General features: G+C 46.8%; 1 protein-coding gene across 4 annotated transcripts in view; it reads right to left on the bottom strand.

Moving 5' to 3' along the window:
• Positions 1 to 15,732, bottom strand: part of LOC141073067 (uncharacterized) — a 184,638-nt gene that overhangs the window by 11,818 nt on the left and 157,088 nt on the right. For 3 of the 4 annotated variants that reach the window (XM_073560389.1, XM_073560387.1, XM_073560388.1), the window contains exons 4-6: positions 11,523 to 11,646; positions 1,069 to 1,166; positions 912 to 990 (exon numbers count right to left, since the gene is read on the bottom strand). The exons of the other annotated variant lie outside the window; for it this stretch is intronic. In XM_073560389.1, coding sequence (XP_073416490.1) covers positions 912 to 990; positions 1,069 to 1,166; positions 11,523 to 11,646 — 301 coding nt within the window. The remainder of the gene's footprint in view (positions 1 to 911; positions 991 to 1,068; positions 1,167 to 11,522; positions 11,647 to 15,732) is intronic. 4 annotated transcript variants of the gene reach the window in all.

Here is a 15,732-nt window from a genome sequence, read left to right as displayed (position 1 = left end):
CAGGAAGTATATCCAAGGATTTGGCAAAGCCAGACCACCCCATCTTCAGGTCTCTGCAAGATCTCTAGTTTTATCCTCGGTTGATGTCCACCCCAAAACAAGTCTCGAAATATGGAATTAAGTCTTTGGAATAAACCCATCGGGAGCCAGATCGGAGAATTATGAAGCACATACAGGAGTTTCGGCATAAGTATCATTTTAGACAGGTTCGTCCTACTCACCACCGAAAGAGGCAGCTTGCACCAAGTCTGGGCCTTTAAATTTTGAAAGAAGTGGAAGCACATTCAGCCTGGAATATTCCTTGATCGGTAAAGCAATCTGAATTCCTAGATATTTAAACTGGTCAACAACTCTAAGTTTAGTACATCCAAACTCTCCCAACTCGCCTAGTCTATGCCTGTCTACCATCATAAGATTGGATTTATCCCAAATTATCTTCAATCCAGACAAAACCCTAAACTGCACAATAGCTACCGCCTGACTCAATGACTCGAGGGGATCCTCCAAAAACAAAAGAACGTCATCTGCATATAATGCAATCTTTTCCTCCACTGGGCCATACTTAAAGCCTTTAACTCCAGCTGCTCTCCGAATATGAGAAGCAAGTGGCTCAATCACGAGGGCGAACAGCAATGGAGAGAGGGGACATCCCTGCCGCGTCCCTCTGGTAAGATCAAATTTATCCGATCTCTCTCTGTTCACCCTTATTCTAGCCATCGGGGAAAAAGGTATCACTAAATGTCACTTTGTCCTGAAAAGAATATGGCCACCCAAATTGAAATGTTTTCTACGTGTGACCCATATACCCACCGAGTTTGAGACCCCTGAAATAGATTGTGTCATGTGATGATGAGATGATGGGAGTAGTAGTAGGTGACCACAGAACAGACATGACAGTCTCCCCTCCTCACCCTGCTGATCGGCCCATTCATCCATTGTCTCTTCTGCATCATCTATGACCTCAACCTTAATATCAATCAGATCTTCATCCTAAAAAGTAAAATGTAAGATGAGCTCAGGTCCCATCACTTCATGGTCAGATGTTGTGGGGGCTTCAGTGTCATCTACCTGATGATCCTCCGGGATGTTGTGATTCTCCTCTGGGCAGTCCTGGGGACACAGAGGACGGGGACATCTCTCTGGTGGATTTCTCCTCCTGGATCCATCTGTGGAAACACAACCTTGCTGACTGACTCTCTCTTACATGTCTCTCAACACCATTAGCTCTGTTTTGTTTTTTTAACAGGGTCCAAGAGTCATTGTTGTGGTCCTCACCACCACTTGTGCTGAGCTGCAAATGTCTTGCAGGTTGATGGCACTTCGCAGTCTGTGACCCCATCAGATAAAGAATCTACAATAAGGCCATTTTGTCCTCCAAATTTTCCTTTTCTCCAGGTATGGAAACAACTGAGGTGACAAAGATCTACATTTATAAACCCCCAAATTCCCTTTCAGCAATTCCTCCCCTATGATGCAGGTAAGATACGTCATAAAAAAATAATATTTTCAAAGATGATTGATTTTCTGTGAGGCCATGACTGCAGCGGAGAGTTGGCCTCCCGTATAGACAGGAATCTCTGAGAGTTCTTTAACCCCTTCCCAACATACAGTGGCTTACAAATGTTTTCACCCCGTTGACTTTTTACCTATTTTGTAACATTACAACCTGGGTGTAAATATTTGTGTAATCGCCACACAAGAGAGGGGTGGGAGATCTCCCAAACCATGCATAAGCAAGGAAATAATGGATTAAAAACACATGTGACATTCACAAATGTGAACAGGCCGGTCGGACAGTGTTCACACCACCCACTGACTGAAACACAAAAAGAAAACACAGAATGACAAACGTGCAAAAATACTCTGTAGTAAAAAGTATAACAGTAGTCAGCTAGTGCTAGTAGAAATATGATAAATACAGGGTATTTAGTCGATACGTTTTTAATCCATTATTTCCTTGCTTATGCATGGTTTGGGAGATCCCCACCCCTCTCTTGTGTGGCATGCACATAAAGAGCGGTCTTACACCACATGCCCACATTAGGAAGCGCCTGTCTGAATCCTGCTCATTTAGGTACTGTTCACATGTTCAGGTTTTAAATACATTAGATAGGGTTACAGTGACGTGGTGGAGTGGCTTAGTATGCATTTTTTGCCAAAAACATATCGACTAAATACCCTGTATTTATCATCTTTTTACCAGCACTAGCTGACTATTTTTGCACGTTTGTCATTCTGTGTTTTCTTTTTGTGTTTCAGTTCCCAAGTACAGACTGGAGTATCTGTCCATACGACCACAATAAGCCGTACACTCCATAGTGGTGGCCTTTATGTAAGGCTTGTTTTGTCAAAAGACATGTTGGAGAGTCCCCAAATGTATGGAGGAGGGTGCGGTTTTCAGATGAGACCAAAATTGAACTTTTTGACCTCCAAGTTATATGCTATGTCTGGCGCCAAACCAACACAGCTCATCATCCCAAAAACTTTATCCCCACAGTGAAACATGGTGGTTGCAGCATCATGCTGTGGGGATGTTTTTCGGCAGCAGGGACAAGGAAAATGGGAAAATAGTCTGAGTCGAAGGGAAGATGGATGGTGCGAAGTACTTGAGCAAAACCTGTTTCAGTCTGTCAGTAATTTGAGACTGGGACAGAGGTTGACCTTCCAACAAAACAATGAACCAAAGTATACTGCTAAAGCAACACTCGAGTGGTTTAATAGGAAATATGTAAATGTTTTGGAGAGGCCAAGTCAAAGCCCAGATCATAATCCAATTGAGAATCTGTGGTCAGACTTGAAGGCTGATGTTCATCAGAGGAAATCATCAAACGTGAAGGAGCAGGAGAACTTTTGTGTTGAGGAATTGGCAAAAATCCCAGTGACCAGATATGGAATGCTCATAGAGACTTATCCAAAGCGACTTCCAGCTGTAATTGCCGCCAAAGGAGGCTCTACAAAGTACTGACTTTTCAGGGGTGAAAAATTATGCACACTAAGGTTTTCAGCAATTTTGTCCTATTTGTTGTTTGCTTCACATTAAAAAAAAAACAAATGTTCACAGCTGTGGGCATGTTCTGTACATAAACTGAAGCAGGCTGTCAAAAAAACCTGTGAAATTCCAGGATGTGAGGTAGCAAAACACAAAAAATGGGGGGACTAGAATGTGGCATGACTATAAGATGAGGACCATGATGGGGCATTACTATAAGAAGGGGACCAGCATGGGGTATTACTCAAGATGACGACCAGGATAGGACTTTACTACAAGATAAGGACCAGGATGGGGACATTAAGGCTTTGTGCACACGTAGCTTTTTTTTGCGTTTTCGCGGCATTTTTTTTACGCGCGGAATCACCGCGAAGACGCATCCCATGCAATCCTACGGGATTCCACAATGCTGTGCTAATGTTGCGGATTTTTCTCCTGCGGAATCACACAGCGGAAAAATACGCAGCACGCGCATTTTTTTTGCGGAATCGCGGCGATTCCGTCGCCACAGGATAACAATAACTACTTTCTGTTTGGAAATTAATTTTATATCTAACTGCGGGGGGACCGCGATGGGTGCTAATATGGCACCATTTTATGTAAATTTGATAATGTTTAACTTGGAGGACTTGTCTCACCACTTCACGTATGTGGTCAGGAGGTGGAGATAAAGAGATGACATCTTCCTCCTTTGGTCTGAGATACTGTGACTGAATTGAATTATTTCCATGAATTTTTGAATAATCTAGAGGACTAAATTAAATTTACCTTGGTATACGCCGAAATGGAAATCCAATTTCTAGATGTACCTTTTTACTAAATTATACACTAACCTTGGAGATAAGTATAACATTTTGAAATATGAGCGTCATCACTCAAGAAAAATGATAGATGTAAATACTTATGTCCCCCCAAAAAATTGAGAAAAGTATTTAAGCAGGGATACCTTTATTGGCTAACCAGAGAAATTATATTTGCAAGCAAGCATTCAGGGCTCAAAAGGCCCCTTCATCAGGCTAGATTACAAGTGAATTACTGAGAAGAGATGGCAACATTTAAATAGAAATTACAACAGGACACGAGGTGATACAGGCCAAGGAAATTAAATTAAGGTTTTTGTTACACATGTAAATGAGGTGGCAGTGTTCTATTAGAGAGCTGAGGACCTTCGTGTGGAGGTGTGAACTGTGTCCATGTAATGAGTCATGAATCCAGGTGTCAAATTCAGTCCTATTGTTAGAGATTGAAACATATTTATAAATTTATACTCCCAAATTTTCCTTTCTCTGTCACTATTAAAATGACCTTTCAATATTAGGACTTTTAGATCTGCCAAGCTGTGTCCAGGTCTAGAGAAGTGTATTCCTACAGGTGTGTCCAGTTCATTTTTTATCGTATGTCTATGCAGACTCATCCTTGTTTGTAGTTTTAGCTTCGTTTCCCCGATGTATGTCCCTGCATTGCACCTTGTACATTGTATCATGTACACGACATTGGAGGATGTACATGAAAAAGAGTCCATGATCTTATAGTCCTGATTTGTGTTGGGGACTTTATCTGTTGGTGATATGTGGGTGCAGGTCTTGCATTTCTTACTGTTACAGGGAACTGTGTCCGTCTCTGATGGTGATGCGAGAGCACTTCTGACAAGGATATTCCTTAGGTTGGGAGGCTGTTTGTAGGAGAGCAGTGGCAGTTCTGGGAATATTGCTTTCAGTCTGTGGTCTCTGTGGAATATAGGTTGGAGGTCAGCGGCAATTTTCCTTAAAATGTTCATGTGAGGGTTGTACGTGACCACAAGCGGCACTCTGTTGTTATCCTCCTTCTGTCTGTAATCTAGGAGGCTGCTTCTTGGGATCCTTGTAGCTCTGTGGATTTGTTCATCAATTACAAGTGGCATCCTGCACTATCAAACCTCTAGCATACTTCCGCTACATTGATCACCTACTAATAATCTGGAAAGGCTCAAAGGAGGACCTGCTTACCTTCACAAAAACTTCAACAAGTTCCACCCAACCATCAAGCTCACCCTCATCTTTTCAAAATCCCAAATCCATTTTCTAGACACAACTATATACAGCAGAGACAATACCGTACAAACGACTATCTATAATAATAAATGCCCTAACCTGCTTCCGGTTGTAACAACTTCCGTCTAGTTGTAACCGGTGACGTCACCACACACACACGCACATGTTAACCCTCAACACACCACACCGCCTCAACACACACTCCTCTCACCTTTCACCTCCACTCATGTCCACTCACTCTTTCACTCCACATACGTTCCTTTCTCTCACTCCGTTTCTCATACTCACACCGTCATCGTCGCTGCCCCGACATCTTCCTCCGCCGCCGCGATCCAGGATCCAGACGTTCTCCAGGCCGCCGACATGTTCTTGAGGGACGCCATCTTGGATGTCGTGAAATCCCACGAGATTCAAGATGGCGTCGCCGCAACAATATGTCGCTGGCGTGGACGACATCGGGATCCAAAAAGATGGCGTCGGCGAAATCTCGCGAGATTACGCCGACGCCATTTTGGATCCCGATGTCGCCCATGCCAGCGACATGTTGTTGCGGCGACGCCATCTTGAATATCGCGGGACTTCACGCGACGCGGACGCTTGGCATTGCCTGTACCACCATAACTACTGCTGCCTTGGTCCTATGCCTGTTTACTGCCGGTGTCTAATTACTGGACCAATTTGCCTGTACCGCCATAACTACTGCTGCCTTGCTCCTCTGCCGGTGTCTAATTACAGGACCAATTTGCCTATACCGCCATAACTACTGCCTTTGTCCTCTGCCGGTGTCTAATTACAGGATCAATTTGCCTCTACCGCCATAACTACTGCTGCCTTGCTCCTCTGCCGGTGTCTAATTACAGGGCCAATTTGCCTGTACCGCCATAACTACTGCTGCCTTGCTCCTCTGCCGGTGTCTAATTACAGGGCTAATTTGCCTCTACCGCCATAACTACTGCTACCTTGCTCCTCTGCCGGTGTCTAATTACAGGGCCAATTTGCCTCTACCGCCATAACTACTGCTACCTTGCTCCTCTGCCTGTGTCTAATTACAGGGCTAATTTGCCTCTACCGCCATAACTACTGCTGCCTTGCTCCTCTGCCGGTGTCTAATTACAGGGCCAATTTGCCTCTACCGCCATAACTACTGCTGCCTTGCTCCTCTGCCGGTGTCTAATTACAGGGCCAATTTGCCTCTACCGCCATAACTACTGCTGCATTGCTCCTCTGCTGGTGTCTAATTACAGGGCCAATTTGCCAATACCGCCATAACTACTGCTGCCTTGCTCCTCTGCCGGTGTCTAATTACAGGGCCAATTTGCCTCTACCGCCATAAGTACTGCTGCCTTGCTCCTCTGACTGTTCACTGCCTGTGTCTAATTACAGGGCCAATTTGCCTCTACCGCCATAACTACTGCTGCCTTGCTCCTCTGCCGGTGTCAAATTACAGGGCCAATTTGCCTCTACCGCCATAACTACTGCTGCCTTGCTCCTCTGCCGGTGTCTAACTACAGGGCCAATTTGCCACTACCACTTCATAACTACTGCTGGGCAATTACAGGGTCAATTAGTATCTGTTTACTCTACAATACTCCAGGACGCCTTCTTCACTGCCAGATAACTGCCAAATAGACTCCTTTACCTGTGCCAACATGAGTCATAACAAAAAGTATGCCAATGCCAGTGAAAGGAAAGCAGCTTTAGCACTACGACAAAAACAACGCCGTGCTAATGAGACTCCTGAGGAAAAACACCATCGCCTTGAGAAGATTAAGGCTTATAAACGCCGTCGCCTCACACACGAATCCCCTAACTCTAAATCCATAAGATTGGCTGAAGAAGCCTCTGCACGCCGTCACCGCCGACAACAGACGGCCTCTTCCTCATCATTATTATTAGACTCACAACAGGATGCTTCCACATCAGCATGTGGAACAATTTACTGCTACACTTCATCCCATATGCCGTTCACTGACATAACTAATCAGCAATCTGTTTCTGCCCTATCAATACCACCATTCAATACCGATGCACAGTATGCCAATGCCAGTGAAAGGAAAGCAGCTTTAGCACTACGACAAAAACAACGCCGTGCTAATGAGACTCCTGAGGAAAAACAGCATCGACTTGACAAGATTAAGGCTTATAAACGCCGTCGTCTCACACACGAATCCCCTAACTCTAAATCTATTACATTGGCTGAAGAAGCCTCTACACGCCATCACCGCCAACAACAGACAGCTTCTTCCTCATCATTATTAGTAGACTCACAACAGGATGCTTCCACATCAGCATGTGGAACAAGTTACTACCACACTTCATCCTATATGCCGTTCACTGACATAACTAATCAGCAATCTGTTTCTGCCCTATCAATACCACCATTCAATACCAACGCACAGTTTCTTCACATACAAGCTGCAGTTAGTCCGCAGAAAGTGCAACCAAGACAAATATACGTTGGTCTCAAAACTAGGCGCACCCCATCGGTTGGACATGCACTTCTACTACAACCTCACATTTTCACTAATGATGAAAATAGTATTACCGAACACAGCTGTGGTGACATGACCCATGTATGTGAGCATTGCGAAGCTTTGCATTTTGTAGCGAAGATACCTTCTGATAACAACTTTACGCTCTGCTGTCAGAAGGGTAAAGTCCATGTACCCATACTACAATATCCTGATGTCTTTACACGTTTGCTGAAAGGGCAAAGTGAATTTAGCAAAAATTTCATGGATAATATTCGAAGTATTAACAGTTCCTTTGCTTTTGCCTCCATGGGTGCAAATATTTCACCACCTCCTGGATATGACCCATACTGTTTCCGCATACATGGCCAGATCTATCATAGAACTGAAACACTACATCCCTCAGATGACCAGCAACGCGCATTTGCCCAACTTTACATTCTCGATACCGCTACCGCAAACGAACAACGCTTACGATGTAAAGAAAATCAAAAATGTCATCCTACATTGATGAACATTATTGCCCTTCAAATCCAAACTATTAATCCTTTTGTGGAAGCTTATCAAATGTTATGTGATGTGGAAGAACAAGAAAAAATTAAATCTCTACAAAACGGAACTGTCATGCCAAACATCACTATGGCTATTAAACAAGATCGTACTCAAGACCCTCGACGCTACAATAATCCCACTGTCAGTGAAGTAGCAGTCGTGTTTCAAAATGACAATGGTGAGCCACTAATGTCCACTCGCAGGATTTCAGAATACTCAAGATGGCATGGCCGCAAGAACATGTCGCCGGCGTGGACAATGTCAGGATCCAGGATGGCGCCGGCGGAAGAAGATGTCGGGGATCGTGGAGCAGCGACGATGACGGTGTGAGTATGAGAGACGGAGTGAGAGAAAGGGACGTATGTGGAGTGAAAGAGTGAATGGACGTGAGTGGAGATGGTGAAAGGTGAGAGGAGTGTGTGTTGAGGCGGTGTGGTGTGTTGAGGAGGTGTGTGTGTATTGAGGGTTAACATGGCAAGAGGTGTGTCACTATCCTCTCGATGCGATAGCATCGGGCCTTAATCTACTATAATAAATGCGCTAAGCAGCTTCCGGGTTGTAACAACTTCCGTCCAGTTGTAACTGGTGACGTTACAGCACACCTCTTGCCATGTTAACCCTCAACACACCACTCCTCAACATACACTCCTCTCACCTTTCACTATCTCCACTAATGTCCACTCGCAGGATTTCAGAATACTCAAGATGGCATGGCCGCAAGAACATATCGCCGGCGTGGACAACGTCGGGATCCAGGATGGCGCCGGCGGAAGAAGATGTCGGGGATCATGGAGCAGCGACGATGACAGTGTGAGTATGAGAGACGGAGTGAGAGAAAGGGTCGTATGTGGAGTGAAAGAGTGAGTGGATGTGAGTGGAGATGGTGAAAGGTGAGAGGAGTGTGTGTTGAGGAGGTGTGTGTGTATTGAGGGTTAACATGGCAAGAGGTGTGTCACTATCCTCTCGATGCGATAGCATCGGGCCTTAATCTAGTTTACCATAAACCCACAGGACGTCCGGCATACCTGAGATGGAGCAGCTTTCATCCGAGACACACAAAACAATCAATAATCTACAGTCAAGATCTAAGGTACATTCGGATCTGTTCAGACAACGAGGATAGAAAATTACAACTACTATCACTTAGGAAAACATTCCTACACCAAGGATGTCATCCACTTGTAATTGATGAACAAATCCACAGAGCTACAAGGATCCCAAGAAGCCTCCTGGATTACAGACAGAAGGAGGATAACAACAGAGTGCCGCTTGTGGTCACGTACAACCCTCACATGAACATTTTAAGGAAAATTGGCACTGACCTCAAACCATATTCCACAGAGACCACAGACTGAAAGCAATATTCCCAGAACTGCCACTGCTCTCCTACAAACAGCCTCCCAACCTAAGGAATGTCCTTGTCAGAAGTGCTCTCGCATCACCATCAGAGACGGACACAGTCCCCTGTAACAGTAAGAAATGCAAGACCTGCACCCACACATCACCAACAGATAAAGTGCCCATACCCAACACATATCAGGACTATAAGATCATAGACTCATGTACATCCTCCAATGTAGTGTACATGATACAATGTACAAGGTGCAATGCAGGGACATACATCGGGGAAACTAAACAAAAACTACAAACAAGGATGAATCTGCATAGACATACGATAGAAAATGAGCTGGACACACCTGTAGGGATACACTTCTCTAGACCTGGACACAGCTTGGCAGATCTAAAAGTCCTAATATTGAAAGGTCATTTTAATAGTGACAGAGAAAGGAAAATTTGGGAGTATAAATTTATAAATATGTTTCAATCTCTAACAATAGGACTCAATGTGACACCTGGATTCATGACTCACTACATGGACACAGTTCACACCTCCACAAGAAGGTCCTCCGCTCTCTAATAGAACACTGCCACCTCATTTACATGTGTAACAAAAACCTTAATTTGATTTCCTTGGCCTGTATCACCTCATGTCCTGTTGTAATTGCTATTTAAATGTTGCCGTCTCTTATGAGTAATTCACTAGTAATCTTGCCTGATGAAGGGGCCGCCTGAGCCCTGAAAGCTTGCTTGCAAATATAATTTCTCTGGTTAGCCAATTAAGGTATCACTGTTTAAATACTTTTCTCAATTTTTTTGGGGGGACATAAGAATTTACATCTATTTTTCTGGCTAACACGGTACCACAATATTATTTTGTATTGTACAGCGTAAGATAAATGATAGAATTGTTGCTCTATAGTCAACTATTACGGGCAAAAATAATAGTCAGGGAACAAAATTACTTAAATGTAACCCTTAAAGATACGACTGAAAAATTCAGGAGAAATTATCCCAAAACCTATTGGTGAAGTGTGAACAGAAAGTTACTGTATAGAAGCGAGATCGTCTCCTCTGTAAAAGCAAAAAAAATTGGGTTGTCCAATAGGATTGAACGTCCGGAATTTACCAACATTACTAAACATCACTGGTTGATATTAGACAAATGTTTGCCTGAATTTCTAGAATATAATCCGTCCCTCTTTTCCTATAAACGAGACTAAAACATTAAGGATAGATTGGTGCACTCAGACACTGGCTCTATACTCGATCCGCTGTAACAGACGCAGATGGCGAGGTTCTCCGTGTATGACTTGTGGTAAGTGAATAAACATATTAGGAGGCGGCCACTGTGAGCCTCTTATCACGGGGTCATTATTTACCAAACATTATTAACCTGTGAATCAGATAATGAAGTTGTTCGTCTCCCTGTCACCTCTGGTATACAGTATAGAGGAGGCGACGTGGGATTCTAAAACACAAATAAATCACCATCAGAAAAAGCAATGGATGTAGCTCTCTAAACATTTTGTGAACACGGAAAAAATATTGAAATTCCGCAATATAAACCAGATACCACCATTGAGGAGACCGGGAGATAGACTCAATACAGTAGCGCCTAATGGGTTAAATGTAGATTTTAACCTACACGCCATTCAGCTATTCTTCTTGTTCGGCCAGGCCTCTTTCTTGATAGGATACGGTGTAAAAAAAATATTTATTGTTTTTGCAGATCAATTGAAAACATGGATTTTGCATCTAGAACATTTGTCATCCGGCACGCAGCCTTTGTTCTAGTTTCCTTACTATAAGTTTCATGTTTATAAATATAATGAGCAAAATTTATGACATCTGTGTGAAGCCTAAATACAGGGAGCTAGGATTACCCTGTTTATGGACAGATGGACTGGCCGATATTGTCAGAAATTGACTGGGATTGGCTGGATCTCCTTCACGGGATATACACTTCCCCCCCGGCCTTATGGCCATAACGACACCAGCTTCAGCACATGGGGGATCTCTGATGAGTTTAGGGTTCTAGACACCTTTCAGGTCGCTCCTATTGTATGTAAGCAACATCAGTGTGCTCCTTACTATATCCGTACTCCAAGTATGGGATTCGAGAAGCCTTATTTATTTTACCTCCTGGTGTAAGAGGCCGGCGCTCCTCCATCATCACCGCCTGGTACCGATCCTGGTGTCCTTCTAGATACTCCCACTCCTCCATGGAGAGATAGACAGCGACGTCCTGACACCTTATAGGAACCTGACAACAACGACACCGTCATCACCCAGAATCCTCCAGTATAATGTCCCAGCAGTCACCTCTCCGCTCATCACCCAGAATCCTCCAGTGCTGTATAATGTCCCAGCAGTCACCTCTCCGCTCATCACCCAGAATCCTCCAGTGCCGTCCTGTATAATGTCCCAGCAGTCACCTCTCCTCTCATCACCCAGAATCCTCCAGTGCCGTCCTGTATAATGTCCCAGCAGTCACCTCTCCGCTCATCACCCAGAATCCTCCAGTGCCGTCCTGTATAATGTCCCAGCAGTCTCCTCTCCGCTCATCACCCAGAATCCTCCAGTGCCGTCCTGTATAATGTCCCAGCAGTCACCTCTCCCCTCATCACCCAGAATCCTCCAGTGCCGTCCTGTATAATGTCCCAGCAGTCACCTCTCCGCTCATCACCCAGAACCCTCCAGTGCCGTCCTGTATAATGTCCCAGCAGTCACCTCTCCGCTCATCACCCAGAATCCTCCAGTGCCATCCTGTATAATGTCCCAGCAGTCTCCTCTCCGCTCATCACCCAGAATCCTCCAGTGCCGTCCTGTATAATGTCCCAGCAGTCACCTCTCCGCTCATCACCCAGAACCCTCCAGTGCCGTCCTGTATAATGTCCCAGCAGTCACCTCTCCGCTCATCACCCAGAATCCTCCAGTGCCATCCTGTATAATGTCCCAGCAGTCTCCTCTCCGCTCATCACCCAGAATCCTCCAGTGCCGTCCTGTATAATGTCCCAGCAGTCTCCTCTCCGCTCATCACCCAGAATCCTCCAGTGCCGTCCTGTATAATGTCCCAGCAGTCTCCTCTCCGCTCATCACCCAGAATCCTCCAGTGCCGTCCTGTATAATGTCCCAGCAGTCTCCTCTCCGCTCATCACCCAGAATCCTCCAGTGCCGTCCTGTATAATGTCCCAGCAGTCACCTCTCCCCTCATCACCCAGAATCCTCCAGTGCCATCCTGTATAATGTCCCAGCAGTCTCCTCTCCCCTCATCACCCAGAATCCTCCAGTGCCGTCCTGTATAATGTCCCAGCAGTCTCCTCTCCGCTCATCACCCAGAATCCTCCAGTGCCGTCCTGTATAATGTCCCAGCAGTCTCCTCTCCGCTCATCACCCAGAATCCTCCAGTGCCGTCCTGTATAATGTCCCAGCAGTCACCTCTCCGCTCATCACCCAGAATCCTCCAGTGCCGTCCTGTATAATGTCCCAGCAGTCTCCTCTCCGCTCATCACCCAGAATCCTCCAGTGCCGTCCTGTATAATGTCCCAGCAGTCTCCTCTCCGCTCATCACCCAGAATCCTCCAGTGCCGTCCTGTATAATGTCCCAGCAGTCTCCTCTCCGCTCATCACCCAGAATCCTCCAGTGCCGTCCTGTATAATGTCCCAGCAGTCTCCTCTCCGCTCATCACCCAGAATCCTCCAGTGCCGTCCTGTATAATGTCCCAGCAGTCACCTCTCCGCTCATCACCCAGAATCCTCCAGTGCCGTCCTGTATAATGTCCCAGCAGTCACCTCTCCGCTCATCACCCAGAATCCTCCAGTGCCGTCCTGTATAATGTCCCAGCAGTCACCTCTCCGCTCATCACCCAGAATCCTCCAGTGCCGTCCTGTATAATGTCCCAGCAGTCACCTCTCCGCTCATCACCCAGAATCCTCCAGTGCCGTCCTGTATAATGTCCCAGCAGTCACCTCTCCGCTCATCACCCAGAATCCTCCAGTGCTGTATAATGTCCCAGCAGTCACCTCTCCGCTCATCACCCAGAATCCTCCAGTCCTGTATAATGTCCCAGCAGTCACCTCTCCACTCATCACCCAGAATCCTCCAGTGCTGTATAATGTCCCAGCAGTCACCTCTCCTCTCATCACCCAGAATCCTCCAGTGCCGTCCTGTATAATGTCCCAGCAGTCACCTCTCCGCTCATCACCCAGAATCCTCCAGTGCCGTCCTGTATAATGTCCCAGCAGTCTCCTCTCCGCTCATCACCCAGAATCCTCCAGTGCTGTATAATGTCCCAGCAGTCACCTCTCCTCTCATCACCCAGAATCCTCCAGTGCCGTCCTGTATAATGTCCCAGCAGTCACCTCTCCGCTCATCACCCAGAATCCTCCAGTGCCGTCCTGTATAATGTCCCAGCAGTCTCCTCTCCGCTCATCACCCAGAATCCTCCAGTGCTGTATAATGTCCCAGCAGTCACCTCTCCTCTCATCACCCAGAATCCTCCAGTGCCGTCCTGTATAATGTCCCAGCAGTCACCTCTCCTCTCATCACCCAGAATCCTCCAGTGCCGTCCTGTATAATGTCCCAGCAGTCTCCTCTCCGCTCATCACCCAGAATCCTCCAGTGCTGTATAATGTCCCAGCAGTCACCTCTCCTCTCATCACCCAGAATCCTCCAGTGCCGTCCTGTATAATGTCCCAGCAGTCACCTCTCCGCTCATCACCCAGAACCCTCCAGTGCCCTCCTGTATAATGTCCCAGCAGTCACCTCTCCGCTCATCACCCAGAATCCTCCAGTGCCGTCCTGTATAATGTCCCAGCAGTCACCTCTCCGCTCATCACCCAGAATCCTCCAGTGCCGTCCTGTATAATGTCCCAGCAGTCACCTCTCCGCTCATCACCCAGAATCCTCCAGTGCCGTCCTGTATAATGTCCCAGCAGTCACCTCTCCGCTCATCACCCAGAATCCTCCAGTGCCGTCCTGTATAATGTCCCAGCAGTCACCTCTCCGCTCATCACCCAGAATCCTCCAGTGCCGTCCTGTATAATGTCCCAGCAGTCACCTCTCCGCTCATCACCCAGAATCCTCCAGTGCCGTCCTGTATAATGTCCCAGCAGTCACCTCTCCGCTCATCACCCAGAATCCTCCAGTGCCTTCCTGTATAATGTCCCAGCAGTCACCTCTCCGCTCATCACCCAGAATCCTCCAGTGCCATCCTGTATAATGTCCCAGCAGTCACCTCTCCGCTCATCACCCAGAATCCTCCAGTGCCGTCCTGTATAATGTCCCAGCAGTCACCTCTCCGCTCATCACCCAGAATCCTCCAGTGCCGTCCTGTATAATGTCCCAGCAGTCACCTCTCCGCTCATCACCCAGAATCCTCCAGTGCCGTCCTGTATAATGTCCCAGCAGTCACCTCTCCGCTCATCACCCAGAATCCTCCAGTGCCGTCCTGTATAATGTCCCAGCAGTCACCTCTCCGCTCATCACCCAGAATCCTCCAGTGCCGTCCTGTATAATGTCCCAGCAGTCACCTCTCCGCTCATCACCCAGAATCCTCCAGTGCCTTCCTGTATAATGTCCCAGCAGTCACCTCTCCGCTCATCACCCAGAATCCTCCAGTGCCATCCTGTATAATGTCCCAGCAGTCACCTCTCCGCTCATCACCCAGAATCCTCCAGTGCCGTCCTGTATAATGTCCCAGCAGTCACCTCTCCGCTCACCACCCAGAATCCTCCAGTGCCTTCCTGTATAATGTCCCAGCAGTCACCTCTCCTCTCATCACCCAGAATCCTCCAGTCCTGTATAATGTCCCAGCAGTCACCTCTCCGCTCATCACCCAGAATCCTCCAGTGCCCTCCTGTATAATGTCCCAGCAGTCACCTCTCCGCTCATCACCCAGAATCCTCTAGTGCTGTCCTGTATAATGTCCCAGCAGTCACCTCTCCGCTCATCACCCAGAATCCTCCAGTGCCCTCCTGTATAATGTCCCAGCAGTCACCTCTCCGCTCATCACCCAGAATCCTCCAGTGCTGTCCTGTATAATGTCCCAGCAGTCACCTCTCCCCTCATCACCCAGAATCCTCCAGTGCCGTCCTGTATAATGTCCCAGCAGTCACCTCTCCGCTCATCACCCAGAATCCTCCAGTGCCGTCCTGTATAATGTCCCAGCAGTCACCTCTCCGCTCATCACCCAGAATCCTCCAGTGCCGTCCTGTATAATGTCCCAGCAGTCACCTCTCCGCTCATCACCCAGAATCCTCCAGTGCTGTCCTGTATAATGTCCCAGCAGTCACCTCTCCGCTCATCACCCAGAATCCTCCAGTGCCCTCCTGTATAATGTCCCAGCAG

This window comes from Dendrobates tinctorius, unplaced genomic scaffold (assembly GCF_039654945.1).
Source record: "Dendrobates tinctorius isolate UK_male_01 unplaced genomic scaffold, ASM3965494v1 ptg000296l, whole genome shotgun sequence".
Classification (NCBI taxonomy): domain Eukaryota; kingdom Metazoa; phylum Chordata; class Amphibia; order Anura; family Dendrobatidae; genus Dendrobates; species Dendrobates tinctorius.
This window is presented reverse-complemented; position numbering and strand designations above follow the sequence as displayed.